Below are 26,358 nucleotides of genomic sequence, written 5' to 3' on the forward strand. Positions count from 1 at the left end.
ACTCTTTTTTATCAGTAGGGAATTTAACAGGTACTAAAGACAAGCATAAGACAGTAATACAAAGGGAAAAAAACAACTGAAGATACCCATCATACTCTGTCCTGCATCTGAGATACAGCTATGCTCATACAATGAAGTGAGAATTTAGCCCATAGCACTTTAACTTAAATTTGGAATATGGATCATTTAAAAAGACTACACAACATGGTAATACAACACTTTCTGTTTCTAGGTGGGAAACAAAAGCAGCCATGGCTTAAACAGAATTTAGTATATGCAATATCAGTAATGTCCAGTGAAGATCATTCCAAATTGTTTCACAGAAGTAAAGCAGAACGTTTTTCAGCACATACAATCTCTTTCAGAGCAATGTCCCTCCACCATCTTATTCTAGGATGCCAAACAGATTTTTTTGGGATTGGTCAAGACAAAAAGAAAGAAAATAGTTAGGGGAGTTTGAAATCTTTCTAGAACACTTATTTTTTCAGTACTGCAACAGTGTTCTTGTATGAACCTGAGCAATTAATTTATTTGCTTAGATCCTTTAGTACCCTGAAAGGGATGCTTTACATTTCTCTGCAACTGTTCCATCAGTACATTGTTTTACAGGATGGAGCAAACTGACTGCTACTGTGGCACACATTGATAACTCAGAGTAACAGTGGCCACTTGCAGAGACATCCAGGCAGGAAACAGAACACTGTTTGCATTTCCCCTACTGCAACCCAATTTTTTAACATTTTTTACAATTTTTACATTAAATTCCACAGCACTCTGTGGCATCTCTAGTCATAACAGTAAGTCATTATACTTCTCCCTCTCTCAAACCCTCACCAAACACTGACTCTTGTGTTTTAAAGCTCTGTGGTATGAAGAATTCCTTGTCACTTGATCTGAGACGTTTATCTCCAGTCTTTTTGAGGACATCCTCTAAATTACACTGCTACTAAGAGGATGCCATATGCCAACAGAATGTCCCTTTAGTATTAATACTGATTGCATTTTCTTAACTTCAGATTGTAGAATTAATTTTTGCATCCACACTAGATAAAAAATGTTGGGAAATATGACCAAAACAGAAGCATGTAACTGAGCACAGAGTATGTGTGTGAGGGGCAATCCAGCTTAAAGAACCACCAAATACTTCAGATTACTTGTTGCAGTAAAAATAATTTAATTGTAGAAGCCCATTATTGCCAGATTCTTCTTAGTTTATTAAGCAAGAAATTTTATATCTCATTAACCTATGCAGATTTAAGACTGTATATGAGACTTGTATGAGATGAGATAGTATTTTGTGATGCTATAAAGTGCAATTTTTAAAAAATAAATAACAACTTTCAAAATTAAAAAAATAGAAAATGCTAATTTTTTCCAACAAATACACAACAGAAAGAAAGAGAAAACGAGAAAGAGACAGATGGACAGACAGAAAGAAAGATGTAAAGACAGAAAGAAGAATGATCTTTACTGAAATAACAGAAATATGTTTTTGAAAAGTACTTAGAAAATATAGTAGCTACTAAATTTTATTATGAATGTGTATGTTTCCATTGCACTGAGCAAAGGGCTAGATCATTTAAAAAAATAAAGCAAAATTCACACTTGCAATGAAGAAAAACCCTTTAACATTTAGCAGGAAATGTTAGAAGGGAATTCACTGCCAGTTCATCTTGTACTTGAATCTGATCGTTCTTGAATGCAAAGATGATCAAATATACACAATATGACAGAAGTGCAAACACTGCCAAAAAAAACCCAATCCCGCACTGTAGAACAACTAGTGATAATAACCCAGAGAAATGCTTTCAGATGTAATTTAAATGTATAACCAACACTGTTTAGTCTAAATATTGAATTGAAAGAACAGTGAGGAAGGCTTCCTTGAGATGTTTGCAGCACTTCTCAAAAAATCCTTGACAGACAATGATCCAACAAATTTAGCATCCTCCCCAGCTATGGCAAAAAAAAAAAAGTATGTCCAGTCAATTTGAAGTTTCATCTACAGTTAGCACAGGATAGACAATAAAGACTACAGAGAGAAAAAATTTGATCCTAAGCGTAGTAATGATCACTCAAAACTTATAATGTTTAATGACAAAAATCAAAGAAAAACATTGTAAGAATATAGCATCTGCCAAGTTGAATCAGCCCAATGGTCCGTGAGCAAGTCTTTAGAGCTGCAGTACATCAGATATTTCAGAAAGTAGGCAAAAATATCCCATAGCACAAAAGGTACTAGAATTTGGATATGATCACCTTATCTTAACCTCAAGTAATGAGATAATGATTCAACCCTCAAAGCACTTTTACATTCCTTCTCAAATTTGTCACTGGCTTGTGAGTGTCTGATTTTTAATCATCTACAAAGTAAATTCCAGAGCGACCATAGCAGCTGAATGCCATCAATGAAGTGCTGATAGCTGTAACAGTGGGGAACATAAAGAGGAAGGCCTAATCAAGATTTCTTAAATTTTGAACGTGTCTAACTCTTCCCAATTCTCTTTTCCATGGTATATCAACCTAAGTTTTGCAATCCTTCTCTACAACCAATTTCTGTCAGATCTGTAGCCAACTAGTCTTTGGTTCTGGCAATGTTCTTAAACAGCCTCCTCCATGCTTAAATTTATAGCTGAAATAAGAAAAAGAAAAGAGAATTAGAGAGAGATTTTAAAAAGCTAAAAACATACCAAAAGCTTTTTGGTAAGTGACCAAAAGGTTTACTGGAATTTGCATGAACATTCAGTTCAGCTGTAATTGAAGAGCAAGTGAGTACTTACCTTGCAGATCAGCGAGGTCTTGGCCCCAAGTCGAGCAGACTGGACACACTGGTTGGCTCCTTTCCCACCAAAACCAACAAAAAACTTATGTCCAACGATAGTTTCTCCAGCTTTTGGCAATCGTGTAGTAAGGCTATTCCAATTTAAAGCAACATTTACATATGTTAGTGACTGAAGATAACAAGCATCTTCAATATAAGAGCTACATCGTTATAATCCTAAATGGCCCAACAGGCAGCCAATAAGACTGAAAAACACTCAAAAGACCTTTTAGGGTTCTACTCCACATCCCACTAGTTTAAGTTTACTCCTTATATGCCACACAGTCAAGTTTCTTGTCCCCTCAAGAGAGGGACTGCATTTCTTTTGTTCATGTTTCATGTTTCTACAGAAGTTGTACCCTTCTACAGAAGTTGTATCCCTGACTGGGATTCTCCACTGCTAACTTAATACAGATAAATCATAAATCTATAGATCTCGCTGTTCATAGGGTTTTTTTACTGTAACATTAGGCTCATGTTTACATTTAGGTAATTTCATTCCATTACATGTAATTATACCTTCTTAAACTATCCTTAAGTAATTTTTCACTCTGTTGGTGTTCACACCCCTAAGAATTGTAATTGTTACCAAAACCTGCCTCTCTGCTGTCATGCAGGCACACTGTACATATTTAACATTTTCTTTTTTAAGTTTTTCTCTTTACAAATCAAGCTTTACAACTTCACAGCATTTTGTTTTTTCCTTGAATGCAGTCCAATCACATTTACATCCTTCTGCGGATGGGTGCCCAGAACCAGATGCACTAATACAAGCCGAAAGCCATCAGGAATGTATTCTGGTTTCATTTCCATTTTGGAAAAAAACAAAACAAAACTGCAGTTTTGTTAACCCCACCAGATGCTTTGCTATCTCAAGCAAAAGTTGGAAAGAGTAAAAGACACCACTGAGACTGTGAGGTAGAATTTCTCAGAATGCAAAGACTACCTGACTTTTGTAATTTCTACTAAAATACGTAACCCAAAGATGCATTTTCAACACTCAGACAACAAAAATTTTTGCCTTCTCTAGGCCAGCATTCCAGATACCAGGCCTAAAAATGTAATTTTAAAATCTCTTACGCTACAAACAAGTTCACAACATGTGGAAAGGGAAGGCATTCTATGATATACTAACAACCTGCTCAGTCAACAACAGTTACCTCAGACAGTTTTCCAGAAGTCTGAAGGATAGAAAGGAAGCATGGGGAATGGGAGTCTGAAAGAATGCAGAAGAATCCATCCTAATTATTAACTTCAGCTCTGTTTGTCAATTTATAACATCATTTTACCCAGAAATCTCACAGCAGCTTCAAAATTCAAAAACTGAGTTCTGGGCTCCTCAGGACAAGAGGGACATGGAGCCCCTGGAGCGGGTCCAGCCGATCTCACGTATGAGGAAAGGCTGAGGGAGCTGGGCCTGGTCAGCCGTGAGAAGAGATGCCAGAGAGGGAACCTCACCAAAGTCTATCAGTATCTGAAGGGAGAGTGCCAGGAGGATGGAACCAGGCTCTGCTCAGTGGTGCTGAGCAATAGGACAGGAGGCAATGGGCAGAAACTGATGCCCAGAAAGTTCCCACCTGAACATGAGGAAGAATTTCTTTACTGTGTGGGTGACTAAGCCCAGAAAGTCTCTCTCACCGGAGATATTCAAGAACTGCTTGGATGCAATGTGCCATGCGCTCTAGGATGACTCTGCTTGAGCAGGGAGCTTGGAACAGATGATCCACTGTGGTCCCTTCTAACTTCAACTATTCTCTGACTCTTTGAAAATTGCCAGACTTCCAATTCAAAATAAAAGGTTAGATATTACAAGAAATTATTCACTGTGTGGGTGGTGAGACACTGGAAGAAGTTGCCCAGGGAGGTTGTGGATGCCCCAGCCCTGGCAGTGCTCAAGGCCAGGTTGGATAAGGCCTAGGTCTAATGGGAAGTGTGCCTGCTTCTGGCAGAAGAGGTTGTGACTGGATGATATTTAAAGTTCCTTTCAACCCTGAATGTTCTATGATTCTATACTTCTGCACTAGGCAATCACTACAGATTGTTTTTTGAAAGGATATGAAGAATGTATATATTAATTTTGAGTTTATGCTGCACCTTCTGGGGCGTATCGGTGTTTCCAGAATCTTACAGAACTAATGACAGAGCACGGTCTAATTTACTGAAAATTCTCTGGAAAAAGCAAACTTTTTTTTCTCCCTCTAATTTTCAGTTTCTTCAGTCCAAAGGTTTAGGATCAGTAGAAAATCAAGAAAGCCTAAAATGAAACTAGCAAAGTCAAACAAGTCCCAAACTCCCAGAAAATTAAGATTTTGGCTTTGACAGAGTTGTTACAGGTCTGTGTTTCATCAGTAGTTATAGTTTCCAGAGAGATGCAGGTAGGGATGCAGCCTCACTAACAGAGACACTCACTAACACAGCATGCCAGATTTTAGGATAGCATACACAGTCACCAGGTTTCTTTTGTGTGGGTGGCCACAGATAAACCCCCGAAGAGTCACACATACAGCTCACAGCACTCATTTCCAGAGATTCAGAGCCAGGTACATTTTGTTGCAAAATGTTTAAATCATTTTCAATAAAAACACAAAAGCTTTTTAAAAATACACTTATTACCTTACATATATATATATATAGACACACACACACACACACACACATATATATCTGGAAAAGATTGCTAAGCCCCTAATACAGCGAAGTTAAAACTGCCCACAGCAGCATCCAGAAATTGTTTCCTAACAATGAGTAACTGTACATTCTCAGGGAAAAAGGGGGCAACAATAAAGAGTATCCATGAATGGTAACACATAAACAATATTCCTTAATGGTAACATCTGCAATTTATCACCATTTTCTACACTGGAAGCCAAAGTAGAGTCAGTTGTGGACCATAAAATGAAGGCCACAAGACTAAGCTGAGGAAGCTCCTCTTCAGGGTACTGCACTTACACCTCTAAAATTAGGAGCCGTTCAGTAAGGAAGGATGTTTCACCCAGCCGTGGTAATAAGAACAAATAGCAGCTCTTGTATAGTTCCTTTCACCCACACATCTCACTACACCTTAAAAAGCAGAACAACATAATTATTCCTGTTTTGCAGGTATGGAACTTAATCAATGCATTTTGTCTTTTCACGCTTTGGGTCAGTCAAGAAGCCAGGAGCAAAACCAAAAAGAGAGATCAGCTTAATCCACCAGCTGACACTGTCTTCTCATTTAAATTCTGCAGTATGAAAATGGCATCAATTCTCAATTCATTTTTCTTCCTTTGGCTGTTTTTTTTTAGAGATTATAGCTTATTCTAAATAGAATTTGCTTCCATAAAAAGTCAATATATTTTTAAGCAAAGATTATAAATTTTCATGATTCCAGCACACATCTCCTAATAGCACTGCTCAGAGTTCATATTCAAGTATGTTCAATCATAAATATTGTTGTTTTAACTGTGGCCAGACTATGACTTGATTCTTCTCTCTTTTATGTTGGCATCAACATGCAACTCCAGTGGAAGCATCATAATTTCACTGGTGAAGAAACAGGCTTGGTGAGATGAGAACTTCGGTCTCGGTGTTTCAAGCAGCATGGCATAACCACTGCCTGTGGGGTTCAAACAGCTTGTGGAAGACAGGGAAATGACCTTTTTTATTGCTTTGATGGAAAGGTACAAGACAAAGGGCAAAGGATCAAGTGCAAATGTGATTTATAACTGCTCAATTTTTAAAATAAGCTAAAACAGACCAAGCAAGAACATGTAGCAAATTCCTGAAGTTCTCCACAAGAAAATGTTTACCATATTTCATTTTAGGCATGATTGCAAATCATTCCAGACCAAATCTCCACTTATTTTCCATGTGAAACAAATTTGGATATATAGTGATCTATATAATTGATCTGATATTTATACTGATCTATATAGGCAGGTTTTACTTTCACTGAAACCAGTACTCCTGAAACAGGTTTTCTTTGCTAATATAATGGTATTCTCTCATAATTTAATTCTGCAACTCTACTAACTTTTGATTCACATCAGACAATTTTAATGAGAATTTAAGGCTTCTTTTATGAGCAGGCAGTGATGACTAATCTGTATGATTAAGAAACCCTATAAATTCTTGGCTTATTCATGGTGTCACAAAGAATACCCAAAATAGCCTATAAGTGATGAAACAGCTAATGTTACTCCAAAACTAGGCTAAATAAGTTAATTAGAAAAAATGTCACATGGGCATTCAGAATTGTTACATAAAATGTTTTGCAAAGCCGTTTACAACTTCTGACGTAATTTTAAAACACTGACTTGAAAAACCCAATATAAGTTACTATTCAACAGACTCCTCCTTGCTTACATGACAAATTCTGCTCACCTTTGAGAGGATAAATGGTGCAACGGACACTGAGCTCTTATGTCTTATGAACAATCAGAAACTGAACTTAAAAACTCATAATATATTCTATGTTAAATAAAATCACTGCATGTTTTGCAAATTGTGCACAGTACAACTGAATCATATTTATAGAGGAAAGTTCAGACTGAAATATTTTGAATTACTTTGGACATCACAAGCAATGAATAGCCTCACTCATAATTTCAACCGAGTTTTTACAAAACAATATTTAAATGTAAAGCACACAGGAATTCTGCCCCCATTTGTTTGTGACAAATGAAGAATCTTACATACACTTATGTTTCAGAGGTTTGGGATGAATAAAGGCACAGACATAAGTATTCTACCACTGCACTAACTTCAACCCTCTCTTCCAGAGCATGCTGCGAGTTCCCACAGAGGCTACAGCTGACTAGCATTTGTATTTAAGGACAGATATCCCTTTGGAGGGATGGCATTAAAACCAGAACACAATCCTTTACTACAGTGTTGAAGCACTGAATCAAAGGTGAAAGCACAATGTACTGAGTCATTAGCACACCTTTCCTGATATTCTGGGTTTTCTCAAAAAGTTCCCCTCTACGTATGTGACTAGATCACATACAGAGATAGAAAGTATGAAGAAGGGGAAAGGGAGAGATGCATATTAAGCAGAATTTGCATAAATTAATCCTGAAATTAATCATGGTTTGCTTCTGATTTTTCACACCTAACAAATGTTTGTTCATTGTTTTCAACACATGAAAACTAAAAAGATGTATTATTATTGTCGGCTTAAATTGATGTGAAGCCATGCCCTCTCCTCACAGCATTTCCCCACTATTTCTCTAGCACTGCTTTTATTGCTTACAGAGCTTCCTAATTCAAAACATGCTTGTTCAAAGGGTCATTTTCATTTGGATCAGTGCATTCATCCAACTCATTATCGAGAAGCCAAGGTGGGCCTGTGAAGGGAGGAGCAGGAGAGCCTCTGCTGGCAGCAGTACAGCCAGACTGCCCTGAGCCAAAGCTGGAACTTGCACTTGATACTACTTTGTGTTGAAAACACTTAATGCTCTGTTGCTAAGGTTTGCTTAAGTAGTACAGTATACTTAGCTGATTATATATATGGAAAAGCAGAGAGTATCAGTACGTTGCAGAGAATGGCATGCATGAGAAAGGAAAATAGCAAAGCATGTGAATATTTTTCTCTAAAAAAGCCCCAACAATATTCTCATTGGGCAACTCAGAGGGGAAGAGAATTTCTACATTGGATTAAATATCACCAAAAATGCTTAAAATGACTGTTATTTAAATAGTAGCAAAAGAAACATTCAGATTTCTTTAATTCCTGAAGAGAGTGAAGATCAGGGGTAGGAAAATAGCAGCAGAAATACTGAATTTAAAACTGACTTAATAAAAAGTAATATAATGTAAAGCTCTAGAATTTAGCTTTGATTCTGTTCTCTTTGAATCACTGAACAAAACTTGCTTTCTCCACTCCTGGGAATTCCCTAGAATGGGGAAAATCCCAGAGAGATTAGAGTAGGTGTAACTAGCCACTGTCTAGTACATACAATTTACTGGCCTTTCATGATTCTCACAACTGAACAAATACAAAGGAAAGAACAGTTCTTGCCTCCAACATAATACAACATTGTGGTGAAAAAGTCTCAGACCTCTTTTGGATCTGGCTTAACATTTTGGTTTAGCCTTGGTCTGTTTTGTCTAGCTTTATTTTGAAGAACATGTGCTGTGGGAAAGTATCCATAACATGGAGACAAAAAGACCACACTCTTCTCAAAATCTGATATTCTTGACTCATTTATGCTTTCACCCCTTTTAATCATCCATTAAAATATCTTATTGGAAGGTAGAAGACTTCCAAGATTTCGAAAGAGATTACCTCAGGAATTTAGTTAACTATACCTTGGTTTAAGCATGGGGAAATCTGGTTCTAGGTTTGTAGACTTCCTACAGACCTTTAATGACTGACAAAACTCTAAAAATCATAGCAAATCTCTATTTTTTTCCTCTTCTATGTTTCTGAACATGACAAGATTTTCTTTTTTAAAAAACTCAAAACTTTTTAGACAATTCAAACACTTGCCTATTGCTTGGATGTTTGATGGGTCTGAGTTCTCTCTGTAGCCCACAGTGATGAACACTATAGAAGCACTACCCAAGCTGGTATCAGGCACAATAATTGACACTTACACAGGAGCCCCTCTGCAGCACAGTGAGATGCAAAAGCTTTACACCATCATCCATTCAGAAGGGTTTTTTAAATCTGTTTGATTTTACATCAAAAAAACATTTATCACCACAACACAAACAAGTGAGTGATAAACTGGTGCAAAGCCACAGGAATCTTCTCAATGAGTTTTGCCATCAGGGAAAATATGTATTTTATGAACCAGAAATATATATAAACAACAGATAAATATACAAACTGTTCATGTAAGCACATTAATAGATTTATAGATATATATAAATAGACAAACTGGTTTGTAGATCTCATTACTGAGTGGGTAAACAGCTGAAGTGGCACAACTGTAGAAAATCTATAGCAAGGGAGAAAATCGAATGAATGGCTATGACTACACATAGGAGGGCTACAAGAGTTATATCCTCGTATATGTACCATCACAGCTTCAATTGAAAAAGACCAAAACTTGTAACACATAGAATGAGAGCAGCTGTCCACAGCTCTTCAAGAATTTCAATGAATAATTTTGTTCACCCTTTGCACAGAATCAGATGTTACCCTCCTAGATATTAAAAGCTGAAGCAAATAGAAAGGCATCCAGATGACCATCCTGAAGCATTTAGGATAGTACACTGTACTGCATTTCAGTGATATGATGGTAATACTAAGACATCAATTTCCTAAATTATGTTATGAATATGAAAACTTCAACACAAATTATTTTTTGACTAATTACAAAAAAGCTTTCTCATGGAACAACAAACCTGTAACATTTCCTCACATCACCAGCATTTAAATCTGGGGAAAAGGTGGAACAACACTGATGAGTTCATAATGTTTGGAATGTTTACTTCTGCAGCTGAAGCTCTAAAGAGATCTAAAAACTCAAATAAATCTATCTTCTGGTATTTAAGTCTCAGCAAACATTCCATCATTCTTACCAAACATCTGTTTTGTATTTAAGAAAGATTGTGGAAATTTTCAGAATTGCTACTCTCTAGCTTTATTTGCCTCCCACGTTGTTCTTCATTGATGTCTCTCGATTACATTATTTTTGGAATGGCAGTTACATAATTATTTTCAATGCAATCTGACAGTAATGTTAGAATAGACTGTCTCTGAAACAGGCTGTGCTCACCCAGAACTGAAGCAGGCTGCCTACAGTTCCTGCGCTGAACAGAACATTATATCATGATGAAATACCACTGCTGAAGCAGAAAAAACCAATACAAAACAAAACAACCTTTGCAACGCAAGCAAACAGTGATCTTTACATGCCCAAGGATAGATTAAGATAAACAAGACATGTGAACATGAATCTTTTTTCTACACCACTTAAAAAAAGAATGTATCAGACAACAGTGAACAAAGTGGAAACAATATGGTTGGTTGGACAGGCCACATGGTCCTTGTTCTTGTCATCATGATTTTCTATATACTGGTAAATCAACAAAGTAATCTGTACTATTTTTGACTCTGATACTTTACTGATATCTGATACTGATAAAGTATGATACTTATACTTTACTATACATACAGAAAACTGGGCACCTGCCATACAAAATCTTGCTGTCACTCTTTTTCAGGTAAAAAATAAAAATAACCCCCCCACACCATTAAGTATTAGCATTTTGCACACAAAGTACAGTGTGGTCCAAGTACTTATCATTTTCTTCAATAGGATGTTGTTCTATAAGCTTAGAGCCAGGACAGTAATTTTGAGAAATATGATATTTTTTATCAAGTTTGTATGTGCAGTGCTTCCTGCTGAATCCATACGGGTCATCAACAAAAAATATAACCAAACGGAGACATTGTTTACATACATTTATTCAATGTATCATAAATAATGAAAGCAATAAGTACATTTAAATACATGTGTATTTAAATACATGTATATTTATTATATGGGAATAGAATAGAATAGAATAGAATAGAATAGAATAGAATAGAATAGTTCAGTTGGAAGGGACCTACAACCATCATCAAGTTTAACTGCCCAGCCACTTTAGGATAAATTTTTGGTGAAGTTTTTACTTTGAAATTATCTTACTGTTGATTCACTGATAAAAGAAAGTGTTCTCTGAAGTTCCACCTAATTATAAAGGCACCAACTAAAATCTGGTATTACAGTAACACTAAGGCTTGTAGGGCAAAGATGAGAACGTGCAGGGTGTGGGGGGAAGTGTGCGTGGGCTTCAGTGGCCAAGGTTAACTCTGATGTGACAGGTAGGAATCCCCTCTAAATAAGTTCCTTTACCTTTTTTACAATTTAAGCTCTTTTGGGAGAGGTAGGTCCCTAAATATCAGAAGGAAAAGTGTAGTTCTGTATAGCCCTAGCTTCTAATGCCTACCAACACTCCTGTGTCTCCATTTAAGCACAGAATTTAATGAGCAACAGGGAATAAAAACTGAAGAAAAATCTGCATATTTTTGCTGTCTCTATATGGAGTAGTACGAGTTGCAGCAAAACCACCAGCTACTTTTTTTCCAACAGGTCATTTTTCACTTGGTCCTTTCTGGGAAAAAGAAAAATGAAAATGAATTTTAAAAATTATTGAACAATACTAACAGGATATTCCCAATGAATAATACTAACAGGATCAGACAATTAGAAGAAAGAATGAATATTCAATCTCATTGCTGCTGAGAACATAAAAAATGCCAGTTTTCCCACGAGACCTGAACTTGATCTGCTTATCCTTTATTTTCAGCTCTGACCAATGTATTTTCTTTCTGCTGTTTATACTATTAAGGTTTATACATTTTTTATAAATAGGGATCTGAAAGAACACAGGAGATATAGCAAGTGATGGATGGAATAAATTAACAAAATAGAGTTATGATACTTCGGACGTGAAAGTTATTTTTGAAAAACGAGAGGGAAAGAGCGATACGGAAGAGAAGTGCAGTGTAAGAACACGATGTACAAGGACAACAAGAAGAGGTGAAAGCAAATTAGGGGAAATTTCATGGTTCAGCAATGACATGGTATTGATGTCGCACAGGAGAAAAAGGAGGAAAAAAGGACTAAATTCAGAAATGGAAAGAAGAAAGAATAAAATACAGAAGAGAGCACATTGATATATTTGGGAACATTACCACCTTCTTTTTTTATAATTAGTTGTCACAAAGATCAAGGTGTTCTACAAAGCTGCACCTACTCTGGCAACATACTGATGAAAAGTAATTTTGTATTTTCTTCAGGCTCGAAGCATATGATACAAGGATCCTCAAGGGAACTTGGATGTCAGCATCAAATAACTTACTGCAGCTTGATATAGGAGCTAACAACTGGAGCCATATAAAACAAGCAACAAAACCTTACTGGTAACCCCTATGGAAAGAACAGCTCAGACAGCTCCTAGAGGCAACATAATATATATGCCTGGCCAGAGTGGTTTTTTTCACAAATTTGTTACCATTGACTCTGTATGATTTTTATTGCAGGTTTTCATTTGTGCCAGCAGCTCTTTACTGTCAGGAGGACTAAAATTCACCCAAAGATACTTAAGTCTAGAATTGCATCTAGGAAAATTGTTATTTCCTTTAACAGTACAGCCAGCAAGTAATTCATTAACAAGACAGAATGGAATATTAATCACATCATTCTGTGTCTCACAAAGGGGGAGAAAATATAATATCCTCAGTGTTGGGTGTTAAAATCTAGTGCCAAACACCTGCCTATTGCGACAAATATTTTCAAAGGAGTTCCTTTAGACAACTTCCTATTTGACTTGCGAATCTTGCATGTCAGACACCTCCAGACTGAAAAGGCAAGAGACATTTAATTTAAATGGCCAAAGCCAGTTTCCAGTAACAGTAGGACAATAACCAAACCATTAAAAATCTGTGGAAGTTATATGGAAAAAGTATTTATTGGGGCTAGAAATTATAGATACTTTCATAACACAACGTAATATTCCATGTGTATCACGGGATATAGCAGAAGCCCAAGGAATACTCTACAGTACTGACACTGCTAGAGCCTAGTGTATTGATGCTTTTCATGCTATTTATTTGGAACTGCTCAGCTGCTAACAACCCTACAGAGAGCAAAAGGCAATAGTTGTGCTCTCTGTAAAGCAGGATGTTATAATGTGAAGCAACGGCCATATGTTACAGAGCATTACTGAGATAAAATGACATCTTTTTGTAGCGCAAACACAAACCCCTTCTTGAAGGAACCCGTGGGTTTCGGGCTGTAAATCCCCCCGGCTAGCTTGGGATTTAAGCCCACACGGATCCTACATGGACGAAGTAAAGGACGAGAAGCGCTCTTTCTCCACGTGGTTCTGATGTCCTGTTTATTAGTTGGAAGGAGACATCTGCATCGTAGGGTTTCCAGGTGAAGAAGGAGAGGAAGAGTTCCAAACCCAAGGGACATTTATACCCGTGGTATGGGAGGCGGGGACGGAAGGCCGCAGCCAAGGGGACACCAGTGGGGAGGGGCGAAGGGAGGGGCTACAGGGAAGAGACCACCTTATCCGAGGGATACACCATCTGAGGAAAGGGGGGAAACATTTGTATAACACAACACCCAGTGCAGCATCCAAATAACAATCTAGTGCATCACAACACCTTCTTACTGTGATATTGGACAATTGGTAAATAAGCTTTTATCCCAACATTCTCTTCCCTGATCACAACCATTTTACTTCCTGACATTTCACTTTCTTTCAACAGAGGTATCAACTCTGGGTTTTCCACAGACACATGAAGCCTCAGAAGGAATGCAGAATGATGGGGAAGATGCATGCCCAGGTTGCTGTAACATCACCTGGCTGTACAGTCAGCAAATAAGAGCCAGGTCTGTTATGGCATTAGTAATTTTAGTCTCCAAAAAATACATACAATAATTTTGTCTATCCTTTTATTCCAGCCTGGTTCCATTGCAGTGAACGACAATGGGAAAAGGAATTTATTTCTCCTGTAGTCACTCATATGGTAACAATTTCAGGAAGAATCCTTTCCCATCCTAGACCTTCTGTGCAACTCAATAAGTTTGTATGTACTTAGGGCACACCATTTTGGCATTTTTTTCCAAATGGTCATACCCAGATCATTGAAAGAGATATTTTATGAGAGTTCACTTTTGTTAAGTGGGAAAATAGATAGGCTGAAATATGCCGAGAAGTAGTGTATTTCTAAAGTGAAACTACATTACCAAAAAATTACTATTAATTTTGTCTCATGTTCCAGACTGATGATATCCATTCTCTACAAACAATCATCTAATGTCTTTTCCCTTTCTTTTCACACTCTTTTGGAGGAAAGTCTACTTCCTTGGCTTACAAATTCTTCAGTATTTGAAGGGATGAAATAAATTATATTTTGAGTCCGCCACTCTCATCTCGCAGCATTAGCAACTGTTCCAACACTGGACTCTGCATTTTAAATGGATGAATTTTCTTTTGCCATTATGGTGTTGAAACTGGCCTCTCCTGTCACCAGCCCATGAGAAAGCATGTACACCCTCAGGAAGGTTCAACAAAGAGATTCAGCTACGGATAGCTGGCAAATAGAGCACCCACTAAAAGGATGAAAAGACTGATAATCACATTGTTTTACTTTTATGGGTAGCGTCTAATAGCTTACTGACCTCCAAAGGTGAAAAATGACATTCTAGTGAGAGCAGAAAATTGTGACTCTTTAAGTCAAACAATTAAGTAGCTCTGAATAACAAAACTATAAGGAGTGCCACTGGGTTTCAGACAAGTGTTCTTGGCCAGGCGAGAGAACACAAGATGGAGTAGCTGATTTTCTTCTTTCATTAGGAAAATATACGCCAAAAAATGTATCACCTGCTAGGATCAAAATGTTTCTAGATTCATTTACTCCATTACCCAAGTGAACTCTCTAGAGGATTAAGCAATAGTTTCCCAGTCTCACATGGACTAAAGCTAAAAGCTTGGTAAACACTAGTTTTATCTCACAAACCATAATTTTTAATTGCTAACACACATAGGAAAGGCATAATCCTCCACTGATGATATCATAGTCTACTGCCATGGAAATGACTGCAATATCATAAACACAGGTTTAAGATGACCTCACTTTCATTGGAAAGAGGGAAATTTTACTAGAATGTGAATGATATTGGGACTAAACACACAGATACCATACAGTGAAAAACTCTTTTACTAGCCAGTTAAACTACAGAAGATGGAGACAACTAGACTTGCAGCTGAACAGAAATAAGGTTCTCCTAGCCAAACACAGTGTTACTGCCTATGAACCTTTGAACAGAGAGCCCTCTGAACTCCTGTCAGGGTTCCCCTTTGTAAGTTCACCACACCACAGAGGAGTCAAATCCCTGCCCTGACAGGCATACAGTTTAACCACAAGAACATGAACAAAGTATGGCTATGAGAACCCAGTGCAGGATCTCAGAGCAACGTTGTAGCTGGAATGCTTCCTAGAATGAGTAAGTACTTCAGAAGTGGGAGGAAGAGAACTCCACAGACTCTTGAAGCACACAAAATAACATGAAGTCAGACGCAAATGCAGAAGTACGATCTCAGTGTGGCAAGTGCTAAGCATCTTGGCATCAGCTCAGGAAAATACATATATTTAACCTTCAGCTCTGAAGTACTCTAAGAGGCGTCAAAGCTCCACAAGGATTCCAAGGATTGGAAGCTGAAATTTGTGTGTAAGCTTTGTTTTGCCATGAGTTAGGAACGTTAAGTACTGTGCCGGACCCCAAGTCCAGAAAAGAAGCTTGAACTGAGAAAAGGGAGTGGAGAAATGTACAGGGCGATAATGATCTCACTTAAGAAGAACCTTTTATCTTGAAGGATCTCAAAGCAATTTACAAACTTAAGCAGACCAGACACTGCAGCTGGTAGGAAAAGAAGCAGACAGCTGGGAACTCATTCATGGGAAGGAGGAGGTAACAGAAGACTCTCTCAGTGCTCTATCTTCCAAAATACTGCTGCTGGGAGAAAACAGCAGGACTAGAATAGAGCTTTTCCCTGAATTTTGCCATGAAGCCACGTGAGAAAATTGCAGAGAGCAAGCAGATAGGCAGAGCTGGCAGAAAGAGATGCAGAAAAGCAAGGGGCCTTTGCACAACTGGGGACATGTCACTGTTAGGACTATAGTTTCCCTGCTTTTTATCTCAATTTGAACTCTTTAGGTAGACTCTTCACACTTCCTAAAGTAAAAACTTTGGTCATTCCTATAATTTTTGCCCCTTTTAATACCTTACTCCAACTCTCTTTACTTATTGCCATCTTTTTACAAAGCAAACTACCGTTCCTCCTGTCCTCAAATTGCAAAATGTTTTCTCAATGCACAGTAGGGCAAATAATGCTGTTCTTGGTGACTGGAATTCCTGTAGTACAGGCTGTACTGTAGTACCACACAGGGCATTTTTTAGCTCAAAAGTGCTACTAAATACATACTATTAAAACTTAACAAGATAAATGAGTCTAAAAAGAGAGGCATATTAGTTATTGCTGAAATGGAATTGCCGCTGGAAGTAAAAACAGTGCCTAATTACAATACACAGTAGCATAGGACACAAAATGAAGACACCAAATGAAAGGGCAAGGACATTTCAATTAAATAGAATCCAGAAAGCAACATTTTTGTTGTGCTTAACTTAAAAGACATTGTGTGACCACTTTCACATTCATATTTCCCAAGACCTCTAAAACTTCCACATTTCCATTTAGGAAGGGGAGGAAAAAACCCGTTTTCATGGATAAGAGCCAAAGACAAGGGCTGAGCAGGTGTTCTAGCACCACCAGTCCTTCTCAGAGAGAGCCCACAGCATCCTCTGTGGCACAAACAACAGTTTCTTTCAGAAGGTGCCAGCTGGGATCAATGGCGCACTGTCTCTTGCTTGGGGTTCATAACCTTAGTTGCAAATGCAGCCCTTGTAATGAGTTTAAAAAAGCCCCTGGTGGCCTTGCCCTAGTTATTTTGTGTTAATTTAAGAAGCACCCAAGCAGACATTTTCCCTCCTTTTCCCCTCTTCAATATTTTGTCATTTTTCGTTAGAGGAACTTTGTTGGAAACTTTTCAAGTCTGGGGTATAACACCGAATACCTTTAACATGCTAGAATATTAAACTGTGTCTCACCCAAAAATAAACTATCACTCAGACTTTGCTGGAGGATGACAATTTAATTTCAGTTTGCAGCAGTGAAAAGCTTCTTTTGATATGAATGAGCTTGGATCAGGCCCTGTATCACGAGTGGTTGGGCCAGTAGAGATACTCAAAAGCTGTATATGCACAGATGACAATTTTCTTACTGAATGCCATTACTGAAGATTTCATCAACTTGATTTCATCCCTTTCTTTTTTTTGGGCCTCCAAGACACAGCTTTCTTCCTGCCACACAAGAGAAGGCAAACAGGAGTTTCTCTAAACAGTTAGGATCTCTAAAATCAGAGCAGAAAAACAAAATCTTGAGCCTGTACATCCTGCATTTAAAATGCACTCAAATTTTGCTAGGTCAGAGAAGAAGACAAGGGGCAGACAGCACTGGGTCAGAAATCAAGCCCAGATTTTTCACTATTACATAAATGAAACAATTCACAGATGACACATTCTCTCGTGCCTTGATGTCTTTCATTGGATCCAAAGATTAATTTCTTCAACTGGACTAAGCTTGTATTCCTTCACAGTTGTGCTTTCCCATGCTGCTGGCAATGGCAGATTCACTAGAATGAGGAGTGGCTGCTGCAGGGAAAGCATTACAGATAAAAACAAAAATACAAATGAAATGGATTTGAAGGATTCTAGAACACTTCACTGCTAGGAGAAACTGAAGAGCAAAAAAAATATCAAAGCAAGGCAAAACCATTAAAAGTTGGTGACATGCATGAGAAATGGTGGAAACGAGAACATGTGTGAGATCTGGAAACAAAGCAAAGAAGAAAATGCAAGACTTCCTCTGATCACTCGAAAGAAACACAAGAAAATTCCTTTTTCACATTCCCACCAAAAAAAAAGTCTGCAATTATTGTTCCAAATACTGCACTTCTGAAAAAGAAAGTACAGACATAGTTTTGGATCATAGACATTTCCAATGTGCCAATGAGCCATTTACTTCAGTACTTCAGCAGACAATAATCATCACTAGACACTTAAAAGGAAAACACAGACTCTCACTAATGAGATACCTTTGCCATTTGGCCCAAGCAGAGGTTGTGCTCCTTTAGCAAAGAGGATTTGATGTGTTTGGGATGTTCATACCAATGTGCATTTGTCACCACTGTTCACTGCAGATCAGCAACACACTACTCTGTACGGAGCTCAGTGCTTTCTCTGCCTTTCTGTCTTGCTGAATGCTTACAGTCAGTTCAGTACTTGCAGTAATTATTAATGGTCGTTGTTACAGGGGGGGCTGGAAGTAGAACTTTTAGTTCTACTTCCTAAAGGGAGTGAAGAAATGTGATGAGAGGAAAGAGGTCCACAGAAAACTAAGACCTGAAATCCTGAAAATTCTAAAAAATGCAGTTTTCCACTATTTGGACTGTGGTGTCATTCTCTTGAGTTAAAATGAAAGACTGTTGTTGTTGTGACTATCCAAAGACTGTTTTTCCATCTTACATTTTGTTCTATGCTTCTGCTGTTTTCAATTGCCATGCCAAAGTTTCCCCTGTTTATTCTAATTGTTTTAGTGTGTCTGACTCTCATTGGCTTATATGTTTAGTCTTGTCCCGATTTAATATGAATTAAAATGCCAATGCCACGACCAGTCTGCAAATATGAGTCAGAAGAGAAACTATTTAAATAATACTGTGGATGGTACCCGTCTGGTCTGATATCTAGATCATACAGAATAATGCTGTTTTTGTTTTCTACTACTACTGCCTGCTATTGCCAATGAAGTGCTGATTGTGATTGTGACCACAAATATGTTTTGCTCCTGGTCCTATTAAGCCGAAAGAGTGTGGTTTACTGCATGTATGTACGTGAGGTTGTTTTGTTCATATGAAGCTCGCTTTAGAAAACCCGCATTCTGCCACTGCAGCGCTACAGGACAATGAGAGAAGAATTTCTAATGAGAACAGTGTTTTAAAAGCAAACCACTGGGGCCCTTCCTTTTAGAAGAATTTTAAGACTCGCTACCCTTTCTTCTGAATTTGATTATTTCTCAGAATTACATCTGAGTATCTATCTTCAACTAAAGGTCCCTGTCCTTTTCTGTCTTGGTCATTATGTAAGATTCAGCATATTTCAAACTGTACACTTCCATTTCACACAGAGGTTACACTCCTTAAATCATTACTTTACTGTACTGAGTAAAACCATTATATGCTAATTTTTTTTTTCATGGTGAATCTGGCTACCATATGTCCAGTGGTGGCTTGAAGCTTTTCAGTACCTTGCCTCTACAGACCTGGGAATGTTTAACATTTAAAGTCTGCTGCTACCATTTCAAGTCTGACCCTGAGCTTCTAGCTCACCAGTCAGAGGGCCAAGGTTGTGTCCTAAAGGGGCCAACAGGGTATTTTACCAGCTTGAGTTATAACACAGCATTGTCTAGCTCTGGCAGAGTCTCAATCAATATTATTACCTTCTAAGAAAGATAGGCTTTAGTGCTGAGTGGTGAATATGCCCATTAAACACAACTTGTACAAAAATGTGTCTGGCTTCCTCTGTGTAACTCTCACAAATTTATTCAGGCTCCTCCAAACGGGTGATAGGCATTTAACATGATCACTCTCGTCCATGTCTTTTATAAACTGAAACATCAGCCCAAATGACAAATCCACAAAACCCCGATGCTCCTTCATTCCAGCTGAAATGAACCCTAGCTTTAAACCCAGAGTATGCAGCCCCCTCTAAATCTCATATACAAAGACAGTCAAGAGTTATGCTCCTGGAATCTAATCCTAACCCTAACGTGACAATTTTTACATTTCATAAAACTTGTTTATAGTTTCCTGTTCCACCTAGGCACAATCAGGCCTATTGCTTAGTACTTTCCGGTAATTTTACCCAGATTTTCCTAGCCCAGGATACATTTAAACAATGTCTAAAGGTACCACATGGAAATTTTGGTCAGATTAAACTCTTGCCAGCTCAATTTAAACACACTGTTCTTCTTATTTTATTAAGTGACTGAAGATCTGTGCTAGTAACAGAAAGAATGAAGCCATCCCTTCTTTTTCAACTGAAGCTGATTAGCTTATCACTTATAAAAAGCCCTTTCAACGCTACTTAAAGCAGAAGCTAATTATGGTGTCAGATATGTACTTGTGATCGCATTTGTACACTTTAAGAAACCCTCTCAGCTGATTGAAAAGTGAAATGGCTTTTCTTCAGCCACTTAATCTCAATGTAAGAGCATCTGTCACTCCAGCCCATGGTGTAGTTTCTGGTTACAGTATGGTCAGTTAATACGCCTTCAAATAAATGACTGCATTTTTATCATATCAAACATGCAGCCAAAAAAAAAAAAAAAAAAGAGTAAGAAGTTTTCTTGTTTGTTTGTTTAAGTGTCAAGAAAATCCCAAAGCTGCAGTTGTCAGCAGTGCTTAAACTGGCATTTTTATTACTACTTTTCCCCCCACATTTTAGACAGACAGGAAAATGAATGTCTTGGGGTTAGAGCACCAAGTTTTACATTTCAGTGCAACGTCATAAGCATCTGAGAGCTCATTCACACATAACATCAAGATCAGTTCCACAGTTCTTACTCTGACTTAATAGACAACTATTCTCCTTGGAAAGCTGCCAGTATGTTTTGCAAATTACACAAAGCATTAAATCTTTCCGACACAGGTTCCATGATTATTTAAGGGGCTTCATCATTTCTGCAACATAAGTCTATGCCTAAGCAGTACTCACTCCTCAGCACGTTCCTCTAATCACACGTTCTGCACTTTCTTGACCCACAGGCTTTGGTATAATTGATAAAGGACATTTTTTTATTGCAGAATTCAGAGCAGGACAAGCTGATGCAGTCCAGATAAATGCACTTTAAATCCTTTTTTAATCAAGTCTGCATGTAGAGTATGGAGATGTGTTTAAAACAGTACAAATCAAAGACTGATTTCCAAGTTTACTGGGACTGACAAGGCCAGCCAGCTCAGGTTAGAATTTGCATCGTGAATTCTTGCAATTTTGCTTGAATTCTCCTGTTATTTAGTATTGACTACAAAGCCAGGGCTACTGGAACCAAGAGCTTTCATGAACTTCTGTACTTCAATTTTTCAAAGAAGCTCCCAAACCTTACCTACGTACAAAAAAGAAAAAGGAGAAAAAAAAGACAATGAGACCCAAGTATTTAATTTGAAAAACAAAAAGCTCAGAAAACAAATAAATATTTATTTAAAATTTAGATATTAATTTTTAAAACTTTTAAAATAATTTAAAAATAGCTTTGGGATTCAGAGCTGCTAAATTTTTGAGGGCTTCCTATATGCACTTCTTGATATGTTTGGATATGAACACCTTGGGAGGGCCTCCCTCTCTCTCCTTTCCCTCAATCTCACTTCAAAGAGTCACACAAAATGTTGTATGCAAGTAATCAACTTAGAACCTACTGATTCATGGAGCTAGCTTTGGTTTCTTTGCCATATTAACCTTACTTTCTCGCTTTTCCAGTGGAGACAAGTGTGCTTTGAACTGAAAACGTGTTACGGTCGACCAGCTTGATTTACTTTCATAAAATCGTTTCAGAGTCCTCTGCTGATAACGAATATCAGAGTTCCAGGTTTCCCGTGCGGGTGCCTACGGAACGCTGCTTCCCTGGCCAAGGGCAACACCGACCCACCCGGCACAGCTGAAAACACAAACCCAAGTCTCTCGTCTCTGCAGAGTCACAGACAGCTGATCACAGCTCCGGCACGCAACACGTTCAAACCTCTCCCCGTTCCCACACTCTTATTTCAAAGCACTATTTGCAGCTGACATCACCCGAGCGCAGCCTCCACCCCAGCCCCCCCCCAACCCCTTCACAGAGTCTCAGAATCCCAGAATGGATAAGGGTGGAAGCGACCACAGCGGGTCACCAGGTCCAGCCTCCCTGCTCCAGCAGGGTCATCCCAGGGCACATGGCACAGGAGTGCATCCAGAGCGTTCCTGAACGTCTCCAGTGATGGAGGCTCCACAACCCCTCTGAGCAATCTGTGCCTGTGCTCAGTCCTTTCCTCCGCCGTAGCCGCGGTTCCCTCTGCCCGGGGCCGAGCGCTCTGCCCGCTGCCTCCGGCGCTGCCGCCGACCCCGCTCTTGCCATCCCGGCCTGGGGACAGACGTGACACCCGCCTGGCCCGGCCCGGGGCGCATGCCGGCCCGACTTAGCCCGGGGAGGCCCGGCGTGCCCGCGCCGTTCCCCGGGCACCGTGACGCCCTGCGCTCCCATGACCTCAGGGTCGCTCCGCCCAGTGCGGGCAGAAAACCCCCACCCGGTACTAACCTGACCAGGTCGGTCATACAGGATCCCACCACCACAACCTCCGCGGCCATGGCGCCGGGGCGGCCCTTGGACCCGAACCCTGACCCTGACCCGCCCCGGGCCCCGCCGCGGCTTCTCGGGTTGCCATGGGCGACGGGCTGCCCGCGGGGACCTTCGCCCGGCAGGGCTGTCCCTGCCGAACGCCTGCTGCCACGACCGCCCCCTCTCCCTTCCCCTCTGTCCCGCGCCGCTCGGGCCGCTGCCGAGCCGCCGCCCCACGGCCTGCGCGGCGGCACGGCCCGCACAGGCACTTGCGGCGGACGCCAATATTAGGCCGGTGAAGACCCCTCCGGGCCGGGCGGGAGCGGCGGCGGCGGCGCGGGGGGAGCGGAGGCGCGCACGGTGCGCGGCGGGGCGGGGGCGCGCACGGCGGGCGCGGGGGCGCGCACGCCGTTGCCAAGCGGCGAGTTCCGGCCGCCGTAGGTAATGGCGGGGCCGGGACGGGCGGGATGGGGCGAGCGAGCCGCGCAGGGAGAGCGGGAGGGAGCGAGCAACGCCGCAGCCCTTCCCGGGCCAGCGGCGGGCGGAAGGGGAGCCGGCGCCGGGAGGCTCTGGCCCGGAGCCGGCGGAGGCCGGCGTTAGCACCGCCGCTGGGGCGGGGCGGGGCGGGCGCAGCGCCGCGGGTGGCGGCACCAGCTGGGGAGGGAGCGGGGCTTGGCCGGGGTCAGCCCGGAACGGGAGTGGACAGAAAGTTCCCCCTGGAAGAGCTTCTCTCCTTTGTGGGTGAGCGCTGGAGCAGATTGTCCTGAGAGGGTGCGTGCGGAGTCTCCATCCCTGGAGATACTCAAGAGCTGCTTTGAGTATCATTCTGTACCATGTGCTTCAGAATGACCCTGCCTGAGCAGGGAGGTCGGTCCAGATGACCCGCTGTGGTCCTTTCCAGCTTTGCCCTTAATTCTGGGATTCTGAGCCTCCTTCCGTGCCAGGGCTTAGGTAATTTCGTTGTTGACCGGGGCTCCGCAGAGCCACATTGCTGATCGCATTCCATGGATGTGCTCAGGCACGGCTGCAGGAGGCGGCCGTCGTGCGTCCCCTCCTTTCCCCACTCACACCCAGACACAAACTCCTGCCACCCGCCCCCAAAGGGAAAACCACGCAGCCCGCTTGCCGACGGCCGCGCCAAGAGGGTTAGACAGGAGAGGTCCTGTCACGCTTCCAGGTTTCCATCACAATATTCACCTTTACCTTTTTAAATCTTCTCGTAATGCTCATTATGGTATGGCCGGTGGTGGAAGCTCAGTGTGTCTTGCATCCCGACTCTCTCCGGTGCCCAAAGCAGAGCCCGTGCTTCATGGTTACTGTGAAGCCTGTGTAACATTAGCCCGAAGTCGCAGTGACAGCCAGCTGAATCTGAGAGAATTCAACTACTAGTTTGTTTGCTTCTTTCAAAGGTTTTGTTTTGGGAGGGAAACAGTCGAGTGAATTTTGTTTTCCTTAACACCCCGGGTTTGTTTGTGTTCACTTTCCAGTAGTACTGTGGGAAACTTACGCTGAAGAAAAACAATGTATATGACAACTGAAACTTAGGAAACTGGTACAAATTGTGTTCTAGTTTGTAAAGCCCTTTGTTTACAAAATAAATCAGTGAGTTTACTTGATAGCAACCCTTTAAGTATTGTGTATCTGACTTGTTAAATAGAAGTTACTGTGATTTTAAAAAATGATGCAATAAAATATGGAATAATGCCTAACAGTCATTTAAATCTTGTTTTGATAATAACTGCAAATTTTATTACTTGAAAGATAAGGAATCTCATTTCAAAGTTCATTTTGGAAAGTGCTTCTGGTCAGCTGTGATCACCAGGTGTATCGTGTCTCTCAATTTCACCCTCATAACACAGTCCCCTTAAAATGTGTCATTATCAGAACCAATTCTGTGATCTTCATGTTTAACATCAGGACTGCTAGAAGGATAGCTTTTTTTTTCAGCACGTTCTCATGGTTTAAGAAGTTCTCAACTTCACCAGTCCAGCTGCTCCCTGCTTAAAATTACTCTTCCCTACGGCAGGGCTGGTAGACTGAAGTATGTGCCCTGTTGTAACCACTCTCGTGCAAAGTATTTTAGCTTAAACTAATTTTTATTAGAAGTTCAATCTAAGCCATTGGAGTTAGCATTGAAATATATCAAGAACGGGCTTGTGTTTTCTCAGTCCCTCTGGGGAAGAATGAAGGCGAGTAGGCAGAAATTTTTAGTAGAAAAGTAGCAAAGTGGAGGTAGTATCTTAAATTGCTGTAGGTGTTTGCTAAACAAACTTAAGTTGTTCCATTGTCAATTAAACAAGTCATATATGCGAACACATTATGTGTCAGGGCATGGATGCATAGTCCAGCTTCTTCACTGCCATAAAATGTAGGAGCCAGTGTATTAAAGATAATTACTGTTTTTAGGAAGTCTTACTTTATTAGCCTTTCAGTTTGCCTTAAAGTGCCTGGCCTTTGCTTTATTAAGATACATTCTGAATATCTAGGACAAACACTCTTGAGCGTTGCTTCCTTCTACTCCAGTGTGAATGGCTTTCATGAGAACAGAATGTAAAATGTAATGTTGCTCCCAGTTACAGAGATTTAGTAGATTCTGCAGAATATCCATTAGTTACTAATTAATGCTTGTAAACTGAGTGTGAGAAACAACAGAAGATTGCAATTATTGCCATGAGCTGTTCACACTCTTGTTATAGAACACTTACTAATACAGCAGTCCATATGCAGTTTTAAGAAAGTGAATGCAATGTGTATTAGGGTTTTTCAGTTAAATGGTTATTTTTAAAAATATTTTTTAATGCTGAGTGTTTATGTATGAGCTCTTCTGTCCCACTTATCAGTGGCAAGTTCATGTTATCTTCAGTCATTTACAGCCTTGTTTTCCAAAACTACCAAGTTTGGTTAATTTTCATATGAAGCTCTGTGCCTTAGAATGTGATCACATGCATCAACATGTTAATAGGTTGGTTGCCCTTCTTTTCTTCCACTTCTCTTACCGCGTTCTGTTGTTGTCCATGTACTGTAGTCTTTTCGTGGTGCAATGACTTAAAACGTGTGTGTGCTCAGTTTCTGCATTTCACCCAGAAAGCAACAGGTTCCTAAAGTGTGCTAAATTAATGGCCTAATTGATTTAACATAAGGTCATGCAATTGTAAGCACTTCTGAACAAACTGTACTTAAAATGTGTGTACATCAGCTTCCTGATCTGTTACGTGAAGATTAGGATGCCTTTCAAAGAGTGTGGTGATACCACTGAAAAAGAAGCAGTGTTAGCTTTTAAAAGGCATCGTGAAGTCCTATAAATTGCAACCTAATGAAGTAGTATAAAAGTAATACTGATTATCAGTGAGCACACTAGTGCTCTTGGGAATTGCAGGTGAGAGTACCAGGAGGTATCAAACGCCTGGGCTCACTGCAGTTAATGTAAGTTCCACTGATTTCAGGGGAGGTGGAACTTGTGACTTCTTAATTGCAGACTGGGAATGCCCATAAGAAAGACTAGGCTGGGAAGTGTCAGAGTGGCCCTCAATTTTATGTCTCCTTCTCAGAGGGATAGGGCCTTA

General features: G+C 40.0%; 2 protein-coding genes across 3 annotated transcripts in view; one reads left to right on the forward strand and one right to left on the reverse strand.

Annotated features, from left to right (window-relative positions):
- The window catches only part of RBKS (ribokinase), a 72,320-nt gene extending 49,372 nt beyond the window's left edge, over positions 1-22,948 (reverse strand). Inside the window, exons 1-2 of the mRNA XM_038132579.1 lie at positions 22,775-22,948; positions 2,781-2,913 (exon numbers count right to left, since the gene is read on the reverse strand). Coding sequence (XP_037988507.1) covers positions 2,781-2,913; positions 22,775-22,824 — 183 coding nt within the window. The 5' untranslated portion in view covers positions 22,825-22,948. The remainder of the gene's footprint in view (positions 1-2,780; positions 2,914-22,774) is intronic.
- A 20-nt stretch (positions 22,949-22,968) lies between these two features.
- BABAM2 (BRISC and BRCA1 A complex member 2) overlaps positions 22,969-26,358 on the forward strand; it is a 161,758-nt gene continuing 158,368 nt past the window's right edge. Inside the window, exon 1 of one of the 2 annotated variants that reach the window (XM_038132577.1) lies at positions 22,969-23,236. The gene's annotated coding sequence lies outside the window, so the exon portion shown is untranslated. The remainder of the gene's footprint in view (positions 23,237-26,358) is intronic. The other variant, XM_038132575.1, reaches the window with a different exon arrangement.

This window comes from Motacilla alba, chromosome 3, assembly GCF_015832195.1.
Source record: "Motacilla alba alba isolate MOTALB_02 chromosome 3, Motacilla_alba_V1.0_pri, whole genome shotgun sequence".
Taxonomy (NCBI): Eukaryota; Metazoa; Chordata; class Aves; order Passeriformes; family Motacillidae; genus Motacilla; species Motacilla alba.